Source organism: Callionymus lyra, chromosome 1 (genome assembly GCF_982586985.1).
Source record: "Callionymus lyra chromosome 1, fCalLyr1.hap1.1, whole genome shotgun sequence".
NCBI classification, from domain to species: Eukaryota; Metazoa; Chordata; class Actinopteri; order Syngnathiformes; family Callionymidae; genus Callionymus; species Callionymus lyra.
The window spans coordinates 49,401,258-49,426,727 of record NC_141818.1 but is presented as its reverse complement, the minus strand read 5'-3'; the positions used below and the strand labels follow the sequence as shown (position 1 = coordinate 49,426,727).

General features: G+C 35.4%; 1 protein-coding gene across 1 annotated transcript in view; it reads right to left on the bottom strand.

Annotated features, from left to right (window-relative positions):
* The window catches only part of LOC148090013 (protein kinase C alpha type-like), a 134,572-nt gene extending 109,611 nt beyond the window's left edge, over window positions 1-24,961 (bottom strand). The window contains exons 1-2 of the mRNA XM_087811248.1: window positions 24,656-24,961; window positions 19,232-19,263 (exon numbers count right to left, since the gene is read on the bottom strand). Coding sequence (XP_087667374.1) covers window positions 19,232-19,263; window positions 24,656-24,822 — 199 coding nt within the window. The 5' untranslated portion in view covers window positions 24,823-24,961. The remainder of the gene's footprint in view (window positions 1-19,231; window positions 19,264-24,655) is intronic.
* Between the last annotated feature and the right edge of the window lie 509 nt (window positions 24,962-25,470).

Sequence of the window (25,470 nt, the reverse complement as noted above, 5' to 3'; positions counted from 1 at the left end):
AAGTTAGTATTACTTCACTGGATCACTAGTGTTTGACTAGATCATAAGTTAGTATTACTTCACTGGATCACTAGTATTTGACTAGATCATAAGTTAGTATTACTTCACTGGATCACTAGTGTTTGACTAGATCATAAGTTAGTATTACTTCACTGGATCACTAGTGTTTGACTAGATCATAAGTTAGTATTACTTCACTGGATCACTAGTGTTTGACTAGATCATAAGTTAGTATTACTTCACTGGATCACTAGTGTTTGACTAGATCATAAGTTAGTATTACTTCACTGGATCACTAGTGTTTGACTAGATCATAAGTTAGTATTACTTCACTTGATCACTAGTGTTTGACTAGATCATAAGTTAGTATTACTTCACTGGATCACTAGTGTTTGACTAGATCATAAGTTAGTATTACTTCACTGGATCATTAGTATTTGACTAGATCATAAGTTAGTATTACTTCACTGGATCACTAGTGTTTGACTAGATCATAAGTTAGTATTACTTCACTGGATCACTAGTGTTTGACTAGATCATAAGTTAGTATTACTTCACTGGATCACTAGTGTTTGACTAGATCATAAGTTAGTATTACTTCACTGGATCACTAGTGTTTGACTAGATCATAAGTTAGTATTACTTCACTGGATCACTAGTGTTTGACTAGATCATAAGTTAGTATTACTTCACTGGATCACTAGTGTTTGACTAGATCATAAGTTAGTATTACTTCACTGGATCACTAGTGTTTGACTAGATCATAAGTTAGTATTACTTCACTGGATCACTAGTGTTTGACTAGATCATAAGTTAGTATTACTTCAGTGGATCACTAGTGTTTGACTAGATCATAAGTTAGTATTAGTTCACTGGATCACTAGTGTTTGACTAGATCATAAGTTAGTATTACTTCACTGGATCACTAGTGTTTGACTAGATCATAAGTTAGTATTACTTCACTGGATCACTAGTATTTGACTAGATCATAAGTTAGTATTACTTCACTGGATCACTAGTGTTTGACTAGATCATAAGTTAGTATTACTTCACTGGATCACTAGTGTTTGACTAGATCATAAGTTAGTATTACTTCACTGGATCACTAGTGTTTGACTAGATCATAAGTTAGTATTACTTCACTGGATCACTAGTGTTTGACTAGATCATAAGTTAGTATTACTTCCTGAGACGCGTCGTCATAGCAACCGAGCCTAACACAGTTCACAGACGGACGGAGACGTAAACAACAACGAGACATAGAAGTACAAATTGTCAACTTTACAGAACGTGACACTGATTGATCGAAGTGTGTATTTAAGGAATGATTGATTTATTCAATAAAAAATTATAAATTATCGCACATGTTTTTCGAGGCATATCGTACGTGACAATATCTACTCAGCATCCATCTGACGAGAAGACGACACTTGAAGAATCCATTTCTCATGTACTTCTTCAGGCCAGAGTTTCACTTTTGGTTCCTCTCTGTTGATGAGAATTTACTCAGATTCCAACAGTTTTCAGGGAAAGAAGAAGTTTCATTTGTTTCATTTGTAACATTTCAGGTCACGTTATGAGTGAGTTAGTCTCTTATATTGTATATGAAGATCTTTCTGGACCAGGGTCACAAGGCGCTCGAACCACAGAACAATTCACAGTTAAAATACTTTAAACGGTCGAGACAGAGACAAACACAGCGGCAACAAGAAAGTGAAGAAAAAACACAAATAAGAAGGTCTTAAGATGTTTCTTAGTCAGTAGTAGTAGTAATCAAACTCAGAGGGAGAGGAAGATGGTTCCATGAATAGATCTGAAACCAAGAAGCAGAATTTTAAAATGATCCTGAAAGAAACTGGCAGCCAGTGAAGAGTTTTAAAGATCAGAGAAATGTGAGTTCTTCTACTAGAGCAGCCAGTGAAGAGTTTGAAGGAGAAATGTGAGTTCTTCTACTAGAGCAGCCAGTGAAGAGTTTGAAGGAGAAATGTGAGTTCTTCTACTAGAGCAGCCAGTGAAGAGTTTGAAGGAGAAATGTGAGTTCTTCTACTAGAGCAGCCAGTGAAGAGTTTGAAGGAGAAATGTGAGTTCTTCTACTAGAGCAGCCAGTGAAGAGTTTGAAGGAGAAATGTGAGTTCTTCTACTAGAGCGGCCAGTGAAGAGTTTGAAGGAGAAATGTGAGTTCTTCTACTAGAGCAGCCAGTGAAGAGTTTGAAGGAGAAATGTGAGTTCTTCTACTAGAGCAGCCAGTGAAGAGTTTGAAGGAGAAATGTGAGTTCTTTTACTAGAGCAGCCAGTGAAGAGTTTGAAGGAGAAATGTGAGTTCTTCTACTAGAGCAGCCAGTGAAGAGTTTGAAGGAGAAATGTGAGTTCTTTTACTAGAGCAGCCAGTGAAGAGTTTGAAGGAGAAATGTGAGTTCTTCTACTAGAGCAGCCAGTCAAGAGTTTGAAGGAGAAATGTGAGTTCTTCTACTAGAGCAGCCAGTGAAGAGTTTGAAGGAGAAATGTGAGTTCTTCTACTAGAGCAGCCAGTGAAGAGTTTGAAGGAGAAATGTGAGTTCTTCTACTAGAGCAGCCAGTGAAGAGTTTGAAGGAGAAATGTGAGTTCTTCTACTAGAGCAGCCAGTGAAGAGTTTGAAGGAGAAATGTGAGTTCTTCTACTAGAGCGGCTCAGAATTCTGGCTGCAGAGTTTAGTATGAACTGCCTCCACACTAACGGCTTTTGCCTTCTTCATCGACCACTGACCAATGCGACGCCAGGTTCTTCAGATATTCCCATATAAAAACGTAAAAAAACAGATAAAACCTATTTTAACTTCTAATCTGAGAATATTTAGTTCATTCTTTGACCGATTGCATTATTTACATGAGTGAGTAGACGTCTAACATTATTGTATTTAAATACATGAGTATTTAAACCTTAAAGTACACATTGATCATGTAAAAAAAACCTAATGTGAGAAGGTTGCTGGTTCCTCCTCCAGCCTGAGGCGTTAGAAGGAGGTTCTTCTTCTGTTTACTTCAGGTCCGGTGCTCGAGTTTCCTCTCAGGGTCCAAAATAAACTGATTATGTTGACAACACAAATAAATACAAGGATAAAATTCACATTCTTCCTGGAATTTCTATTGTATTTTCAATCATTTTGTACTTTAACTCAACTCTTTAAATAATACTTTAAAGGCTACACATCCTAAAGATAGATGGAGAAATAAAGTGTGTGTATGTGTGTGTGTTGTGATGTGTGACTCTATTGTATCATTATTGTGTGTGTGTTGTTGTGATGTGTGACTCTATTGTATCATTATTGTGTGTGTGTTGTTGTGATGTGTGACTCTATTGTATCATTATTGTGTGTGTTGTTGTGATGTGTGACTCTATTGAATCATCAGTGTGTGTGTTGTTATGATGTGTGACTCTATTGTATCATTATTGTGTGTGTTGTTGTGATGTGTGACTCTATTGTATCATCAGTGTGTGTGTTGTTGTGATGTGTGACTCTATTGTATCATTATTGTGTGTGTGTTGTTGTGATGTGTGACTCTATTGTATCATTATTGTGTGTGTGTTGTTGTGATGTGTGACTCTATTGTATCATTATTGTGTGTGTGTTGTTGTGATGTGTGACTCTATTGTATCATTATTGTGTGTGTTGTTGTGATGTGTGACTCTATTGTATCATTATTGTGTGTGTGTTGTTGTGATGTGTGACTCTATTGTATCATTATTGTGTGTGTGTGTTGTGATGTGTGACTCTATTGTATCATCAGTGTGTGTGTGTTGTTGTGATGTGTGACTCTATTGTATCATTATTGTGTGTGTGTTGTTGTGATGTGTGACTCTATTGTATCATTATTGTGTGTGTGTTGTTGTGATGTGTGACTCTATTGTATCATTATTGTGTGTGTTGTTGTGATGTGTGACTCTATTGTATCATCAGTGTGTGTGTTGTTGTGATGTGTGACTCTATTGTATCATTATTGTGTGTGTGTGTTGTTGTGATGTGTGACTCTATTGTATCATTATTGTGTGTGTTGTTGTGATGTGTGACTCTATTGTATCATTATTGTGTGTGTTGTTGTGATGTGTGACTCTATTGTATCATTATTGTGTGTGTTGTTGTGATGTGTGACTCTATTGTATCATCAGTGTGTGTGTTGTTATGATGTGTGACTCTATTGTGAGATTAGTGTGTGTGTGTTGTTGTGATGTGTGACTCTATTGTATCATCAGTGTGTATGTGTTGTTGTGATGTGTGACTCTATTGTATCATCAGTATGTGTGTGTTGTTGTGATGTGTGACTCTATTGTATCATCAGTGTGTGTGTTGTTGTGATGTGTGACTCTATTGTATCATCAGTGTGTGTGTTGTTGTGATGTGTGACTCTATTGTATCATCAGTGTGTGTGTTGTTGTGATGTGTGACTCTATTGTATCATCAGTGTGTTTGTTGTTGTGATGTGTGACTCTATTGTATCATCAGTGTGTGTGTTGTTGTGATGTGTGACTCTATTGTATCATCAGTGTGTGTTTGAACAAAACTCTCTTTTCATTGAAATATTGACATTAGAAAATGATCTTAAGCTCCGCCCACTGAAAACACTATTTTTCTGGAGATTAAATCTTGTTGACCATAACCACACCCACTCTGCTGTGATTGGTCAAGCATGGAGGTTTGTCACCGCGCGTCATCAATGGTCTCCAACTTCAAGGGACTTCTTGTATAAACAAAGCATGATTACAGCTGAAGGAGGAGTGAAGCCATTATTACGTAATAATGGACTCTCGTAACCTCTCGTTCGCCCAGATTTTGATTTGTTTCAGGCTTTTTACAACCAGTTTTTTTTGCTACTATCCATTCAAGTCTTCAAAATACTTCTCTAATATTTTAGTACATCTTCCCGGTAAGTTTCTCCGTCTTAACCAAACGATCGTTATTTGGATCCATTCACACACACAGTGGTGGCAGTAGGCTGCAGCCCAGCGAGACCCGACGAACCCACAGGTCTTGCTAACAGACACATCAACACAGACTCACTCAGAACCGACTCCTCTGAGCCACAGCAGCTCGAGGAACATTCGTCACGAGAGTCGCTGACGAGGCTGCTTTTCTAATGGAGCTGCTGTGAATAAATGATGCTCTCGCTCTTGAATCCACCGCCGCCCAGTATCGTTGCTAGCATCGACAGTGATGGAGACCAGAGTCACTGCAGAACAACATGTGTTTGTTGCTCAAGAGTCGCTGCAGCCTCGTGCAACAGATGATGGTCCATCTGGATCCAGGGCTGTTTTGAAGGATTCGTCACAATTCAAAAACTTCTAATCTTTGCTGTTTCGGCGCAATTTTTCAGTTGAGAATTTGGCAAATAACATTTTTTTTTTAATGAAATATCACAACAAAAAGTAAAAAACGTGTCATTATTTTCTGATTCAAAATTGTTTTACGGTTGCTATGGAAGGAATTAAAATCTAACATCTAATCTATAATCAAACAATTTTCCTCTATAATCAAACAATTTTCCTCTATAATCAAACAATTTTCAACTATAATCAAACAATTTTCAACTATAATCAAACAATTTTCATCTATAATCAAACAATTTTCAACTATAATCAAACAATTTTCAACTATAATCAAACAATTTTCAACTAGAATCAAACAATTTTCAACTATAATCAAACAATTTTCAACTATAATCAAACAATTTTCAACTAGAATCAAACAATTTTCAACTAGAATCAAACAATTTTCAACTAGAATCAAACAATTTTCAACTAGAATCAAACAATTTTCAACTGTAATCAAACAATTTCCAACTAGAATCAAACAATTTTCAACTGTAATCAAACAATTTTCAACTAGAATCAAACAATTTTCAACTATAATCAAACAATTTTCAACTAGAATCAAACAATTTTCAACTATAATCAAACAATTTTCAACTATAATCAAACAATTTTCAACTATAATCAAACAATTTTCAACTAGAATCAAACAATTTTCAACTATAATCAAACAATTTTCAACTATAATCAAACAATTTTCAACTATAATCAAACAATTTTCAACTAGAATCAAACAATTTTCAACTATAATCAAACAATTTTCAACTATAATCAAACAATTTTCAACTAGAATCAAACAATTTTCAACTAGAATCAAACAATTTTCAACTAGAATCAAACAATTTTCAACTAGAATCAAACAATTTTCAACTAAAATCAAACAATTTTCAACTATAATCAAAATCAAACAATTTTCAACTAAAATCAAAATCAAACAATTTTCAACTGTAATCAAACAATTCAAACTATAATCAAACAATTTTCAACTGTAATCAAACAATTCAAACTATAATCAAACAATTTTCAACTATAATCAAAATCAAACAATTTTCAACTAGAATCAAACAATTTTCAACTAGAATCAAACAATTTTCAACTATAATCAAACAATTTTCAACTAGAATCAAACAATTTTCAACTATAATCAAACAATATTCAACTATAATCAAACAATTTTCAACTAAAATCAAAATCAAACAATTTTCAACTATAATCAAACAATTTTCAACTGTAATCAAACAATTCAAACTATAATCAAACAATTTTCAACTAGAATCAAACAATTTTCAACTAGAATCAAACAATTTTCAACTATAATCAAACAATTTTCAACTAGAATCAAACAATTTTCAACTATAATCAAACAATTTTCAACTATAATCAAACAATATTCAACTATAATCAAACAATTTTCAACTATAATCAAACAATTTTCAACTAGAATCAAACAATATTCAACTATAATCAAACAATTTTCAACTATAATCAAACAATTTTCAACTATAATCAAACAATATTCAACTATAATCAAACAATTTTCAACTATAATCAAACAATTTTCAACTATAATCAAACAATATTCAACTATAATCAAACAATTTTCAACTATAATCAAACAATTTTCAACTATAATCAAACAATTTTCAACTAAAATCAAACAATTTTCAACTATAATCAAACAATATTCAACTATAATCAAACAATTTTCAACTATAATCAAACAATTTTCAACTAGAATCAAACAATTTTCAACTAGAATCAAACAATTTTCAACTATAATCAAACAATTTTCAACTATAATCAAACAATTTTCAACTATAATCAAACAATTTTCAACTATAATCAAAATCAAACAATTTTCAACTAAAATCAAAATCAAACAATTTTCAACTATAATCAAACAATTCAAACTATAATCAAACAATTTTCAACTAAAATCAAAATCAAACAATTTTCAACTATAATCAAACAATTTTCAACTAAAATCAAACAATTTTCAACTAAAATCAAACAATTCAAACTATAATCAAACAATTTTCAACTAAAATCAAAATCAAACAATTTTCAACTATAATCAAACAATTTTCAACTAAAATCAAAATCAAACAATTTTCAACTATAATCAAACAATTTTCAACTAAAATCAAACAATTTTCAACTAAAATCAAACAATTCAAACTATAATCAAACAATTTTCAACTAAAATCAAAATCAAACAATTTTCAACTATAATCAAACAATTTTCAACTAAAATCAAAATCAAACAATTTTCAACTATAATCAAACAATTTTCAACTAAAATCAAACAATTTTCAACTAAAATCAAACAATTCAAACTATAATCAAACAATTTTCAACTATAATCAAACAATTCAAACTATAATCAAACAATTTTCAACTAAAATCAAAATCAAACAATTTTCAACTATAATCAAACAATTTTCAACTATAATCAAAATCAAACAATTTTCAACTAAAATCAAAATCAAACAATTTTCAACTATAATCAAACAATTCAAACTATAATCAAACAATTTTCAACTAAAATCAAAATCAAACAATTTTCAACTATAATCAAACAATTTTCAACTAAAATCAAACAATTTTCAACTAAAATCAAACAATTCAAACTATAATCAAACAATTTTCAACTAAAATCAAAATCAAACAATTTTCAACTATAATCAAACAATTTTCAACTAAAATCAAAATCAAACAATTTTCAACTATAATCAAACAATTTTCAACTAAAATCAAACAATTTTCAACTAAAATCAAACAATTCAAACTATAATCAAACAATTTTCAACTAAAATCAAAATCAAACAATTTTCAACTATAATCAAACAATTTTCAACTAAAATCAAAATCAAACAATTTTCAACTATAATCAAACAATTTTCAACTAAAATCAAACAATTTTCAACTAAAATCAAACAATTCAAACTATAATCAAACAATTTTCAACTATAATCAAACAATTCAAACTATAATCAAACAATTTTCAACTAAAATCAAAATCAAACAATTTTCAACTATAATCAAACAATTTTCAACTAAAATCAAAATCAAACAATTTTCAACTATAATCAAACAATTTTCAACTAAAATCAAACAATTTTCAACTAAAATCAAACAATTTTCAACTATAATCAAACAATTTCAACTATAATCAACAATTTTCAACTATAATCAACAATTTTCAACTATAATCAAACAATTTTCAACTATAATCAACAATTTTCAACTGTAATCAAACAATTTTCAACTATAATCAAACAATTTTCAACTATAATCAAACAATTTTCAACTATAATCAAACAAATTTCAACTATAATCAAACAATTTTCAACTAAAATCAAACAATTTTCAACTATAATCAAACAATTTTATTACAATTAATTTACTTCTTTTCAACAGTTTCATGAACTTTAATCTTCACCAAATCAGCTGTTTTGATTGACACACGTCTGATGTTAGTGCTCCACTCAGTGGGCGGAGCTTATGAGACAGAAAGTGTCCCATTGGTTGATGTTGTAACTCGTGGTCCAATCAGCTGGAGCTTCACTAACATGAGTGTGTGAGTGTGTCGAGTCAATAAAGTTGTTCTTATAGTAACACAAACAAAGAGTCATGTGACTGATGACATCATCACTCTGTGACCCAGACGTGAGTGAATGTTGTGAACATGTTCTAGACGTGTTTGTCTGTCACACGTGATGACATCATCGTGTCACAGACAAACATGTGTAACCATGACAACACAGTTAAAGACACTTTGAAAGTTCAAGTCATAAAAAATTAACTTTTGATCGTCGAGACCGAAAACTTTTATCGCCCGAGGACACGAAAAACAACAGAAACGTTACGATGTTGAAGAACTTGATCGACATGTTTGAGTGACAGCAGGTTACGTAACATTCCACAAATGTATGTCAAGTATTTAGTACTACACCAGTGCACAGCATCAATGTATTTAGTACTACACCAGTGCACAGCATCAATGTATTTAGTACTACACCAGTACACAGCATCAAAGTATTAAGTACTACACCAGTACACAGCATCAAAGTATTTAGTACTACACCAGTACACAGCATCAATGTATTTAGTACTACACCAGTGCACAGCATCAATGTATTTAGTACTACACCAGTACACAGCATCAAAGTATTTAGTACTACACCAGTACACAGCATCAATGTATTTAGTACTACACCAGTGCACAGCATCAATGTATTTAGTACTACACCAGTACACAGCATCAAAGTATTTAGTACTACACCAGTACACAGCATCAATGTATTTAGTACTAGACCAGTGCACAGCATCAATTTATTTAGTACTACACCAGTACACAGCAGCAAAGTATCAAGTACTACACCAGTACACAGCATCAAAGTATTTAGTACTACACCAGTGCAGAGCATCAATGTATTTAGTACTACACCAGTACACAGCAGCAAAGTATTAAGTACTACAACAGTACACAGCAGCAAAGTATTTAGTACTACACCAGTGCACAGCATCAATGTATTTAGTACTACACCAGTACACAGCAGCAAAGTATTAAGTACTACAACAGTACACAGCATAAAAGTATTAAGTACTACACCAGTACACAGCATCAAAGTATTTAGTACTACACCAGTGCACAGCATCAATGTATTTAGTACTACACCAGTACACAGCAGCAAAGTATTAAATACTACAACAGTACACAGCATAAAAGTATTTAGTACTACACCAGTACAAAGCAGCAAAATATTAAGTACTGCACCAGTACACAGCAGCAAAGGTTTAATTACTACACCAGTACACAGCATCAAAGTATTTAGTACTACACCAGTACACAGCAGCAAAATATTAAGTAATACACCAGTACACAGCAGCAAAGTTTTAAGTACTACACCAGTACACAGCATCAATGTATTTAGTACTACACCAGTACACAGCATCAAAGTATTTAGTACTACACCAGTACACAGCAGGAAGTATTTAGTACTACACCAGTACACAGCAGAAAGTATTTAGTACTACACCAGTAAACAGCATCGAGTATTTAGTAATACACCAGTACACAGCATCGAGTATTTAGTACTACACCAGTACACAGCAGCAAAGTATTTAGTACTACACCAGTAAACAGCATCGAGTATTTAGTAATACACCAGTACACAGCATCAAAGTATTTAGTACTACACCAGTACACAGCATCAAAGTATTTAGTACTACACCAGTACACAGCAGCACGTATTTAGTACTACACCAGTACACAGCAGCACGCATTTAGTACTACACTAGTACACAGCAGCACGTATTTAGTACTACACCAGTACACAGCAGCACGTATTTAGTACTACACAAGTACACAGCAGCACGCATTTAGTACTACACTAGTACACAGCAGTACATATTTAGTACTACACCAGTACACAGCAGCACGTATTTAGTACTACACCAGTACACAGCAGCACGTATTTAGTACTACACCAGTACACAGCAGCACGTATTTAGTACTACACCACTACACAGCAGCAAGTATCTAGTACTACAGCAGTACACAGCATCAAATTAATTAGAACTACACCAGTACACAGCATCAAAGTATCTAGTACTACACCAGTACTACACCAGTACACAGCATCAAGTATCTAGTACTACACCTGTACACAGTGGCAAAGTATCTAGTACTACACCAGTACACAGCATCAAAGTATTAAGTACTACACCAGTACACAGCAGCAAAGTATTTAGTACTACAGCAGTACACAGCATCAAAGTATTAAGTACTACACCAGTACACAGCAGCAAAGTATTTAGTACTACAGCAGTACAAAGCATCAAAGTATTTAGTACTACAGCAGTACACAGCATCAAAGTATTTAATACTACAGCAGTACACAGCATCAAAGTATCTAGTACTACAGAAGTACACAGAATCAAAGTGTAAATCTTTAGAAGAACACGATAATAAAAACACACTGATGTAAAACACACACTAAGGTTTATGTTACACACACTTGAACAATGTGTTTGTTTTCTTGTCAAATTCCAGTGTTTTCGTTCTTTTGTTCATGTTTCCTCAGAGACGCCTCAGGGTTTTACTCTTGAATACAAACATGTCACACAAGAATCACAATATTCATTTATATTTGTTATTAAAAGAGACACACAAGTATTTTATCGTCTGTCGTTACTTCAATAAAGAACTTTTCTTCGCTGGTTTACGAGAGACTGAACGAAGACCTACGACATGAGCGGGTCTACGAGGAGGTCTTTGGATCTTTACGACCCACAATAAAAGTCTTGATCACTGAGAAGATATTTGACAAAAACAACAAAAGCCAGAAGTTCATGAATCAGGTTTTATTACGTGAGAAAGTATAAAAGAGGGACTGAGAGGAAACACAAGTCGATTTTTCTCTGGCCAGGAAAATACCTGAAGGGAGTAAATACTTTAGTTTCTCCAGCAGGTTCATAGTATTTATTTTAGCAAAGTTATTCATGTGTCAATGTTTTAAGTTCAGCATAAGTGTTTTCAACTGTAATCAAACAATTTTCAACTATAATCAAACAATATTCAACTATAATCAAACAATTTTCAACTATAATCAAACAATTTTCAACTATAATCAAACAATATTCAACTATAATCAAACAATTTTCAACTATAATCAAACAATTTTCAACTATAATCAAACAATTTTCAACTATAATCAAACAATATTCAACTATAATCAAACAATTTTCAACTATAATCAAACAATTTTCAACTATAATCAGACAATTTTCAACTATAATCCAACAATTTTCAACTATAATCAAACAATTTTCAACTGTAATCAAACAATTTTCAACTATAATCAAACAATTTTCAACTATAATCAAACAATTTTCAACTAGAATCAAACAATTTTCAACTAGAATCAAACAATTTTCAACTATAATCAAACAATTTTCAACTAGAATCAAACAATTTTCAACTAGAATCAAACAATTTTCAACTATAATCAAACAATTTTCAACTAGAATCAAAGAATTTTCAACTATAATCAAACAATTTTCAACTAGAATCAAACAATTTTCAACTAGAATCAAAGAATTTTCAACTAGAATCAAAGAATTTTCAACTAGAATCAAAGAATTTTCAACTATAATCAAACAATTTTCAACTATAATCAAACAATTTTTAACTATAATCCAACAATTTTCAACTATAATCCAACAATTTTCAACTATAATCAGACAATTTTCAACTATAATCAAACAATTTTCAACTATAATCCAACAATTTTCAACTATAATCAGACAATTTTCAACTATAATCAGACAATTTTCAACTATAATCAAACAATTTTCAACTATAATCAAACAATTTTCAACTATAATCCAACAATTTTCAACTATAATCAGACAATTTTCAACTATAATCAGACAATTTTCAACTATAATCAAACAATTTTCAACTATAATCAGACAATTTTCAACTATAATCCAACAATTTTCAACTATAATCAGACAATTTTCAACTATAATCAAACAATTTTCAACTATAATCAGACAATTTTCAACTATAATCCAACAATTTTCAACTATAATCCAACAATTTTCAACTATAATCCAACAATTTTCAACTATAATCAGACAATTTTCAACTATAATCAAACAATTTTCAACTATAATCCAACAATTTTCAACTATAATCAGACAATTTTCAACTATAATCCAACAATTTTCAACTATAATCAAACAATTTTCAACTATAATCAAACAATTTTCAACTATAATCAAACAATTTTCAACTATAATCCAACAATTTTCAACTATAATCAGACAATTTTCAACTATAATCCAACAATTTTCAACTATAATCAAACAATTTTCAACTATAATCAGACAATTTTCAACTATAATCAAACAATTTTCAACTATAATCCAACAATTTTCAACTATAATCAGACAATTTTCAATTATAATCCAACAATTTTCAACTATAATCAAACAATTTTCAACTATAATCAGACAATTTTCAACTATAATCAAACAATTTTCAACTATAATCCAACAATTTTCAACTATAATCAAACAATTTTCAACTATAATCTAACAATTTTCAACTATAATCAAACAATTTTCAACTATAATCAGACAATTTTCAACTATAATCTAACAATTTTCAACTATAATCAAACAATTTTCAACTATAATCTAACAATTTTCAACTATAATCTAACAATTTTCAACTATAATCTGATAAATCATTTACGTGTCTTTTATAATTAGTGTAATTTATCTTCTAATCTCTGGAACATCAAGCAAACGGAACAAAGTAATTCTTGTGACTGTGTTCATGAGTTTCTTGTTGGTTCTTCGACTCACACGACTGGTCATTTATCCATAAGTCCACGGAACATTTCCACAGTGCACTCTGGGAGTTTGTCTTTCCATAGAGTCAACAGAGTGGACGAGGATACGAACAAGGATCTTCAAAGGGCAAGTCTGACATGGTGGTGGAAAATACCTCTGACTATACTGTGTGTGTTTATGGCATAAATAAAAACAAGTTCTTTTCTGGACGTTTGAGCAGAAATACTTCAACAGGTTCGACTTCAATCATTTCTTTCTTTGTTTCAAAAACCTGTTACATTCCAAGAATACTGCACAGAAACCTGCAAAGCAAGAGTTCTGGACAAAATGTCTCTGTTAGTGGTTCTTAGGACGAGAAAAAATACTGTTTGAGCGAGTACTGCTCACAAACACACACTATGATCCTTGAGTATAACCTCAGACTCACAACAACAACACACTCAACTTAGTGTTTTTGTGTTTTTAAAGTACTTCAGGTCTCACACCAGAGAGGATCACGAGCGCGTTGAAATACGCGTTGTACTACAAGTTAAAATGGTCATGGATTCGTAGTATTATGTAGTTTTGTCCCAGGAATAGTTTTTGTCGGCCAACATACTCCCGTTATTAGAGAATATATAGTTGAGGATCAGGAGGGTTTGAAAGAACAAAAGAAAAGAAAGATTGTGTAGAGAATGAATAATAAATAAAAAATATCACTACGGCACCTCTCAGAGTAATACTACAGAGCTTCTCAGAGTTATACTACAGAGCCTCACGGAGTAATACTACAGAGCCTTGCGGAATAATACTAAAGAGTCCCGCGGAGTAATACTACAGAGTATTGTGGAGTTATACTACAGAGCCTTGTGGAGTAATATAACAGAGCCTTGTGGAGTAATACTACAGAGGCACGTGGAGTAATACTACAGAGGCTCGCAGAGTTATATTACAGAGCCTCGTGGAGTAATACTACAGAGGCACGTGGAGTAATACTACAGAGGCTCGCGGAGTTATATTACAGAGCCTCGTGGAGTAATACTACATGGGCACGTGGAGTAATACTACAGAGGCTCGCAGAGTTATATTACAGAGCCTCATGGAGTAATACTACAGAGGCACGTGGAGTTATATTACAGAGCCTCGTGGAGTAATACTACAGAGGCACGTAGAGTAATACTACAGAGGCTCGCGGAGTTATATTACAGAGCCTCGTGGAGTAATACTACAGAGGCTCGCAGAGTTATATTACAGAGCCTCGTGGAGTAATACTACAGAGGCACTTGGAGTAATACTACAGAGGCTCGCGGAGTTATATTACAGAGCCTCGTGGAGTAATACTACAGAAGCTCGTGGAGTCGTACTACAGAGCCTTGTGGAGTAATACTACAGAAGCTCGTGGAGTCATACTACAGAGCCTCGTGGAGTAATACTACAGAGGCTCGTGGAGTAATACTACAGAGGCACGCGGAGTAATACTACAGAGCCTCGTGGAGTAATACTACAGAAGCTCGTGGAGTCATTCTACAGAGCCTCGTGGAGTAATACTACAGAGCCTCGTGGAGTAATACTACAGAGGCACGCAGAGTAATACTAAAGAGGCACGCGGAGTCATACTACAGAGCCTCGTGGAGTAATACTACAGAGCCTCGTGGAGTAATACTACAGAGCCTCGTGGAGTAATACTACAGAGGCTCGTGGAGTAATACTAAAGAGGCACGCGGAGTCATACTACAGAGCCTCGTGGAGTAATTCTACAGAGCCTTGTTGAATAATACTACAGTGACCGGTGGAGTAATACTACAGTGACTCGTAGAGTAATACTACAGTGACTCTCGGAATAATACTACAGTGACTGGTGGAATAATACTACAGTGACTCGCGGATTAATATAACAGAGCCTTGTGGAATAATACTACAGTGACTGGTGGAGTAATACTACAGTGACTCGTAGAGTAATACTACAGTTACTCTCGGAATAATACTACAGTGACTCTCGGAATAATACTACAGTGACTGGTGGAATAATACTACAGTGACTGGTAGAATAATACTACAGTGACTCGCGGAGTAATATAACAGAGCCTTATGGAATAATACTACAGTGACTGGTGGAATAATACTACAGTGACTCGGGGAATAATACTACAGAGACTGGTGGAATAATACTACAGTGACTGGTGGAATAAAACTACAGTGACTTGGGGAATAATACTACAGAGACTGGTGGAATAATATTACAGTGACTGGTGGAATAATACTACAGTGACTGGTGGAATAATACTACAGTGACTGGTGGAATAATACTACAGTGACTGGTGGAATAATACTACAGTGACTCGGGGAATAATACTACAGAGACTGGTGGAATAATACTACAGTGACTGGTGGAATAATACTACAGTGACTGGTGGAATAATACTACAGTGACTCTGGGAATAATACTACAGTGACTGGTGGAATAATACTACAGTGACTGGTGGAATAATACTACAGTGACTGGTGGAATAATACTAAAGGTAAAGGTAAAGATAAAGGTAAAGGTAAAACTTTATTGATCCCTCAGGAGGTCTCCTTTGGGAAATTAATACTACAGTGACTGGTGGAATAATACTACAGTGACTCGGGGAATAATACTACAGTGACTTGTGGAGTAATACTACAGAGCCTTGTGGAGTAATACTACAGTGACTCGCAGAGTAATATAACAGAGCCTCGGACAATGATTAATGAGGTGAAGTTAATAAAGTCGAAGTCACTGTAATCATTAATCAACGTGAAACAGGAAGTTCTAAATGAAAACGTTGAAGTTATTATTAAATACTATTTAATAAAGACATGAATCTTCAGCTCTCTATACACTCGTCTATATTTAGAAGCAGGACGAGTGAATGTCAGTCTAGTTACAGAAATGCCACTCGACTCTATAGTACTTTATTGTGGTGCGACTGACGCTCAGCTTGAGCCCAAACCTTCATTTTATAGCAGCTTAAGATGAATAATTGATGCTGATATTACAAACCTTCACTCCACGGGTCCTGGTGAGGAAGCAGACAAGAGTCCAGATCACTTGGTTTAAAGATCATTTTCCATATAGAGCTGAGCACAGAGACACGAGTGGACGTGATCCCTGGAGTCGTGTTGACTTGAGTGTGTGAGTGTTGACTACGTGTTGAAGTACGAGTCAAACTATGAGTCAAACTACGTGTTGAAGTACGAGTCAAACTATGAGTCAAACTACGTGTTGAAGTACGAGTCAAACTATGAGTCAAACTATGAGTCAAACTACGTGTTGAAGTACGAGTCAAACTATGAGTCAAACTACGTGTTGAAGTACGAGTCAAACTACGAGTCAAACTACGTGTTGAAGTACGAGTCAAACTATGAGTCAAACTACGTGTTGAAGTACGAGTCAAACTATGAGTCAAACTACGGGTTGAAGTACGAGTCAAACTATGAGTCAAACTACGGGTTGAAGTACGAGTCAAACTATGAGTCAAACTACGTGTTGAAGTACGAGTCAAACTATGAGTCAAACTACGTGTTGAAGTACGAGTCAAACTATGAGTCAAACTACGTGTTGAAGTACGAGTCAAACTATGAGTCAAACTATGAGTCAAACTACGTGTTGAAGTACGAGTCAAACTATGAGTCAAACTACGTGTTGAAGTACGAGTCAAACTATGAGTCAAACTACGTGTTGAAGTACGAGTCAAACTATGAGTCAAACTACGTGTTGAAGTACGAGTCAAACTATGAGTCAAACTACGTGTTGAAGTACGAGTCAAACTATGAGTCAAACTACGGGTTGAAGTACGAGTCAAACTATGAGTCAAACTACGTGTTGAAGTACGAGTCAAACTATGAGTCAAACTACGTGTTGAAGTACGCATTGACTTGAGTTTGACTACGAGTCAAACTACGAGTCAAACTATGAGTCAAACTATGAGTCAAACTATGAGTCAAACTACGGGTTGAAGTACGAGTCAAACTATGAGTCAAACTACGTGTTGAAGTACGAGTCAAACTATGAGTCAAACTACGTGTTGAAGTACGCATTGACTTGAGTTTGACTACGAGTCAAACTACGAGTCAAACTATGAGTCAAACTATGAGTCAAACTATGAGTCAAACTATGAGTCAAACTACGGGTTGAAGTACGCTTCAAACTACACGCCAAAGTACGCCTCGAAGTATGCATCAAACTACACGTTGAACTACACTTTGACTTGAGTTTGACTACGAGTCAAACTACACGCCAAACTACGCGCCGAAGTACGCGCCGAAGTACGCGCCGAAGTACCCGCCGAAGTACGCGCCGAAGTACGTGCCGAAGTACGCGCCGAGGTACGCGCCGAGGTACGCGCCGAAGTACGCGCCGAAGTACGCGCCGAAGTACGCGCCGAAGTACGCGCCGAAGTACGCGCCGAAGTACGCGCCGAAGTACGCGCCGAAGTACGCGCCGAAGTACGCGCCGAAGTACGCGCCGAAGTACGCGCCGAAGTACGCGCCGAAGTACGCGCCGAAGTACGCGCCGAAGTACGCGCCGAAGTACGCGCCGAAGTACGCGCCGAAGTACGCGCCGAAGTACGCGCCGAAGTACGCGCCGAAGTACGCACCGAAGTACGCACCAGAGCCTCTGACTCTATGTGAACTAGAAACTCAAGTTAACAAATAACTCAGTTAATCTGATTAAATACTATTTTTTGCTTCACTTTTTAGCTGAAATATTTACACCATTAAGTACATAAGAAAGTACATAAAAAGTCGCTGCATGTGATTAAAAACACATGAAAAACTGAAGGAAAAAACACGTAAACCTGGAAGTGAAGATTTTGTTCAAAACCTGCTGAGCCAGGATCGTGACGCTGCTCAAAACTTTATTGACAGTTTGAATGATCACGATTGTACCACTAGTATAAAGTGTATCAGTATCAGCAGGACATTGAATTTAACATTTAAAATGTTGAAACTTTTATTGTGTATTAAAAGGATTTTATATACAAAATTTGAATTTTTCTTTTTCTTCTATAATTTAATTGTTTTATTTGAAAATGATTTTAATTGTTTGTGTTCACATAGTCATCAACGTTGGTGTAACAGAGTCTCCAGACCAAACCAACAGATCACAGAGATACTGATCGAACTTTCAACCAAACGACCATTAATGTTCAATTATTAACTTATTTTATTATTACTAATGATAATTGTACAGGTTAAAGTGAGTTTAAAAGTCGGTGCTCGATTGGATTGGTCTGGTAACTATTATACAGAAAAATATATTTTACATTTAAAAGGATAGAAATTAAAAAATATATAATAATAACTTGAAATTAGAACATTTTTGGAATAAGAATATCAAACTTTATATGTAGATTTTCTTTTTGGAAAATTTCCTCTTTTTTTAACCTTGAATAAAACAAACATTTCAATAACATGTAAAGTTTCACCATTGAAATGTAAAATATTCTTTGAAAAAAACGTCCAAAACTGTGAAAGTAAAGCAGCGACAACACAAGTGAAGAAAGAAAAGTTTCCTACCTTGGCACTGAAATCCTTGTTTTCCGAATCCCCTGAAAAGAAAAATGTGTATTTATTAGTTTTCATTTAAACTCACGTCTTTAAATGATGGTTATTTACGACCAAACTACTGTCTGACCAATCAGCTGCCAGCAGGCTGTCATCAGCTGTCAATCAAAACAGCTGATCAGCTGATTTGAAGACTTCCTGCTAAACTTGAAAAGTTTTATTTTGTGAATTAACAGGAAGCACTTTTATCATCAACTTCCTGCCTGAACCGTCAACGTCGACGCAGATAAAACGTCAATTCATTTCAGAGACACCAACACAGAGACACCAACACAGAGACACAACACAGAGACACAACACAGAGACACAACACAGAGACACAACACAGAGACACAACACAGAGACACAACACAGAGACACAACACAGAGACACCAACACAGAGACACCAACACAGAGACACCAACACAGAGACACCAACACAGAGACACCAACACAGAGACACCAACACAGAGACACCAACACAGAGACACAACACAGAGACACCAACACAGAGACACCAACACAGAGACACCAACACAGAGACACCAACACAGAGACACCAAAACAGAGACACCAACACAGAGACACAACACAGAGACACCAACACAGAGACACCAACACAGAGACACAACACAGAGACACCAACACAGAGACACAACACAGAGACACAACACAGAGACACCAACACAGAGACACCAACACAGAGACACAACACAGAGACACAACACAGAGACACAACACAGAGACACCAACACAGGGACACCAACACAGAGACACAACACAGAGACACAACACAGAGACACAACACAGAGACACCAACACAGAGACACCAACACAGAGACACAACACAGAGACACCAACACAGAGACACCAACACAGAGACACAACACAGAGACACCAACACAGAGACACCAACACAGAGACACAACACAGAGACACCAACACAGAGACACCAACACAGAGACACCAACACAGAGACACCAACACAGAGACACCAACACAGAGACACAACACAGAGACACCAACACAGAGACACAACACAGAGACACCAACACAGAGACACAACACAGAGACACCAACACAGAGACACCAACACAGAGACACAACACAGAGACACAACACAGAGACACAACACAGAGACACAACACAGAGACACCAACACAGAGACACCAACACAGAGACACAACACAGAGACACAACACAGAGACACCAACACAGAGACACCAACACAGAGACACCAACACAGAGACACAACACAGAGACACCAACACAGAGACACAACACAGAGACACAACACAGAGACACCAACACAGAGACACCAACACAGAGACACCAACACAGAGACACCAACACAGAGACACAACACAGAGACACCAACACAGAGACACCAACACAGAGACACCAACACAGAGACACAACACAGAGACACCAACACAGAGACACAACACAGAGACACAACACAGAGACACCAACACAGAGACACCAACACAGAGACACCAACACAGAGACACAACACAGAGACACAACACAGAGACACAACACAGAGACACCAACACAGAGACACCAACACAGAGACACCAACACAGAGACACCAACACAGAGACACAACACAGAGACACCAACACAGAGACACAACACAGAGACACAACACAGAGACACCAACACAGAGACACCAACACAGAGACACCAACACAGAGACACAACACAGAGACACCAACACAGAGACACCAACACAGAGACACCAACACAGAGACACCAACACAGAGACACCAACACAGAGACACAACACAGAGACACCAACACAGAGACACAACACAGAGACACCAACACAGAGACACCAACACAGAGACACCAACACAGAGACACCAACACAGAGACACCAACACAGAGACACAACACAGAGACACCAACACAGAGACACCAACACAGAGACACCAACACAGAGACACAACACAGAGACACCAACACAGAGACACAACACAGAGACACCAACACAGAGACACAACACAGAGACACCAACACAGAGACACCAACACAGAGACACCAACACAGAGACACCAACACAGAGACACCAACACAGAGACACCAACACAGAGACACCAACACAGAGACACAACACAGAGACACAACACAGAGACACAACACAGAGACACAACACAGAGACACAACACAGAGACACAACACAGAGACACAACACAGAGACACCAACACAGAGACACCAACACAGAGACACCAACACAGAGACACAACACAGAGACACCAACACAGAGACACCAACACAGAGACACCAACACAGAGACACCAACACAGAGACACCAACACAGAGACACAACACAGAGACACCAACACAGAGACACCAACACAGAGACAGCAACACAGAGACACAACACAGAGACACCAACACAGAGACACCAACACAGAGACACAACACAGAGACACAACACAGAGACACAACACAGAGACACAACACAGAGACACAACACAGAGACACAACACAGAGACACAACACAGAGACACCAACACAGAGACACCAACACAGAGACACCAACACAGAGACACAACACAGAGACACAACACAGAGACACCAACACAGAGACACAACACAGAGACACCAACACAGAGACACCAACACAGAGACACCAACACAGAGACAGCAACACAGAGACACAACACAGAGACACCAACACAGAGACACCAACACAGAGACACAACACAGAGACACAACACAGAGACACAACACAGAGACACAACACAGAGACACAACACAGAGACACAACACAGAGACACCAACACAGAGACACCAACACAGAGACACCAACACAGAGACAGCAACACAGAGACACAACACAGAGACACCAACACAGAGACACCAACACAGAGACACAACACAGAGACACAACACAGAGACACAACACAGAGACACAACACAGAGACACAACACAGAGACACAACACAGAGACACCAACACAGAGACACCAACACAGAGACACCAACACAGAGACACAACACAGAGACACAACACAGAGACACCAACACAGAGACACCAACACAGAGACACAACACAGAGACACCAACACAGAGACACCAACACAGAGACACAACACAGAGACACAACACAGAGACACCAACACAGAGACACCAACACAGAGACACCAACACAGAGACACAACACAGAGACACAACACAGAGACACCAACACAGAGACACAACACAGAGACACCAACACAGAGACACAACACAGAGACACAACACAGAGACACAACACAGAGACACAACACAGAGACACCAACACAGAGACACCAACACAGAGACACAACACAGAGACACAACACAGAGACACAACACAGAGAAGCAGAAAAAAGTCGCTGCATGCGTTTGTGATTAAAAACACATGGAAAAGATGAAGGAAAAAAAAACCACATAAAACCTGGAAGTGAAGATCGTCCTTCACAATAAAAGATTCACTGAAGAGTCAAAACCTGCTGAGTCAAAACTTTATTGACAGTTTGAATCATCACGATGGTTTAAAATCTGTTTTTATGACTCATCAGTTTTTGTTGACATTTCTGTGGATCGTTTAAAAGATGTTCATGTTTCAGATCCTTTCAAATGACGAGTAAAAGATTTGAAATGTAGAGAAATATAAACAGAACATTGTGGCTGCGACTCATTAAACTGTCAGAGATGCTTTTAAATCAATAAATATGATCAATAACTGACGTAGAATATTAACCCAGAGCCGTCGTAACAATTCCATGTAGACTTTGAGATTAAATATTAAATCATAACATTTTAACATCGCAGTCCAACGTTATTGTTGATGCGTTTATGACTCAAATATATTGTTATTATTATACATGTTTATGACGCTTTAAATACATTTAAACATGTTTACCATCAATAACTGCCATCGATCTATTACAGAAATATAACAATTTAACGTAAAAACCTCATATTTTAAGCATTTAACTCAAATATATTGTTATTATTATATAAGTTTTGACGCTAAAGTCACTCATTCTTCGTAAAAACAACATTAAAAACAATTTAACGTAGATTTTGAGATAAAAACCTCATATTTTAAGCATTTAACTCAAATATATTGTTATTATATTATAAGTTTTTTAAGCTAAAGTCTTCATAAAAACCAACATTAAAAACAATTTAACGTAGACTTTGAGATAAAACATCATATTTCAAGTATTTGACTCAAATATATTGTTATTATTATATATGTTTTTGAATCTAAAGTCACTTATTCTTCGTAAAAACAACATTAAAAACAATTTAACGTAGAATTTGAGATAAAAACAACATATTTTGGGCATTTAACTCAAATATATTGTTATTATTCTATACGTTTTTGAAGCTAAAGTCACTTATTCTTCGTAAAAACAACATTAAAAACAATTTAACGTAGAATTTGAGATAAAAACAACATATTTTGGGCATTTAACTCAAATATATTGTTATTATTATATATGTTTTTGAATCTAAAGTCACTTATTCTTCGTAAAAACAACATTAAAAACAATTTAACGTAGAATTTGAGATAAAAACAACATATTTTGGGCATTTAACTCAAATATATTGTTATTATTCTATACGTTTTTGAAGCTAAAGTCACTTATTCTTCGTAAAAACAACATTAAAAACAATTTAACGTAGAATTTGAGATAAAAACAACATATTTTGGGCATTTAACTCAAATATATTGTTATTATTCTATACGTTTTTGAAGCTAAAGTCACTTATTCTTCGTAAAAACAACATTTAAAACAATTTAACGTAGAATTTGAGATAAAAACAACATATTTTGGGCATTTAACTCAAATATATTGTTATTATTATACATGTTTTTGAATCTAAAGTCACGTATTCTTCGTAAAAACAACATTAAAAACAATTTAACGTAGAATTTGAGATAAAAACAACATATTTTGGGCATTTAACTCAAATATATTGTTATTATTATATATGTTTTTGAATCTAAAGTCACTTATTCTTCGTAAAAACAACATTAAAAACAATTTAACGTAGAATTTGAGATAAAAACAACATATTTTGGGCATTTAACTCAAATATATTGTTATTATTCTATACGTTTTTGATGCTAAAGTCACTTATTCTTCGTAAAAACAACATTAAAAACAATTTAACGTAGAATTTGAGATAAAAACAACATATTTTGGGCATTTAACTCAAATATATTGTTATTATTCTATACGTTTTTGAAGCTAAAGTCACTTATTCTTCGTAAAACAACATTAAAAACGAGTTTTATTGGAGAAACAACAGGATGTTTGTCAAGTTACCAACACTAACGAGAGAGAGTTGTAACAAAGTAAGAGTCGGAGTAAAAGTAAGAACCCTCCTCGGGTCTCGGCTCTCCTCACCAGATGAAGTCCGTGCAGTGGCTGCAGAAGGTGGGCTGCTTGAAGAACCGGGCCGTGAACTTGTGGTCCTTCACCTCGTGCACGTTCTTCTGCCTCAACGCGCCCTTGCGCGCGAACCTGTTGGACACGTCCCCGTCCGGAGACTCTCGCAGGGACACGTCGGACATGTTGGTCTGGGTCCTGGTTCGGGTCCTGGTTCGGGTCCTGGTTCGGGTCCTGGTTCGGGTCCTGGTTCCTCTGGAGCGTGACGTGGACTGTTGGTTCCACGACTGAGGCTCGAGCTCTCCCGCGACTCACTGACAGCGAGCGAGCGCGCGCGCGACAACATCCGCCTCTGAGGCTGGGCGCCGCTTCCGGCGGACCTTCAAAATAAAACGCTGTTCGAAAGACGCGGAAGTGAAATAGAATTTTATATAAATATGAATGTATTGAATGTTTGATTTAATGTTTCACGTTTAAAAAGACAGATATTTTTAATGTTGTTTTTAAAAGCGTTTGTAAGAAAAGAAAAGTTGGAATTTTCCTAATATTTTTTCAACTGAATAGTTTCAAAATCAACGTATCTTTTACACATATCATTTAATATTTAAATTCCATAATATATATATATATATATATATATATATATATATATATATATATATATTGAATGTTTGATTTAATGTTTCACGTTTAAAAAGACAGATATTTTTAATGTTGTTTTTAAAAGCGTGTTTAAGAAAAGAAAAGTTAGAATTTGTCTTAATATATTTTTTTCTAAAAACAACTGAATGATTTCAAAATCAACGTATCTTTACACATATAATTTGATATTT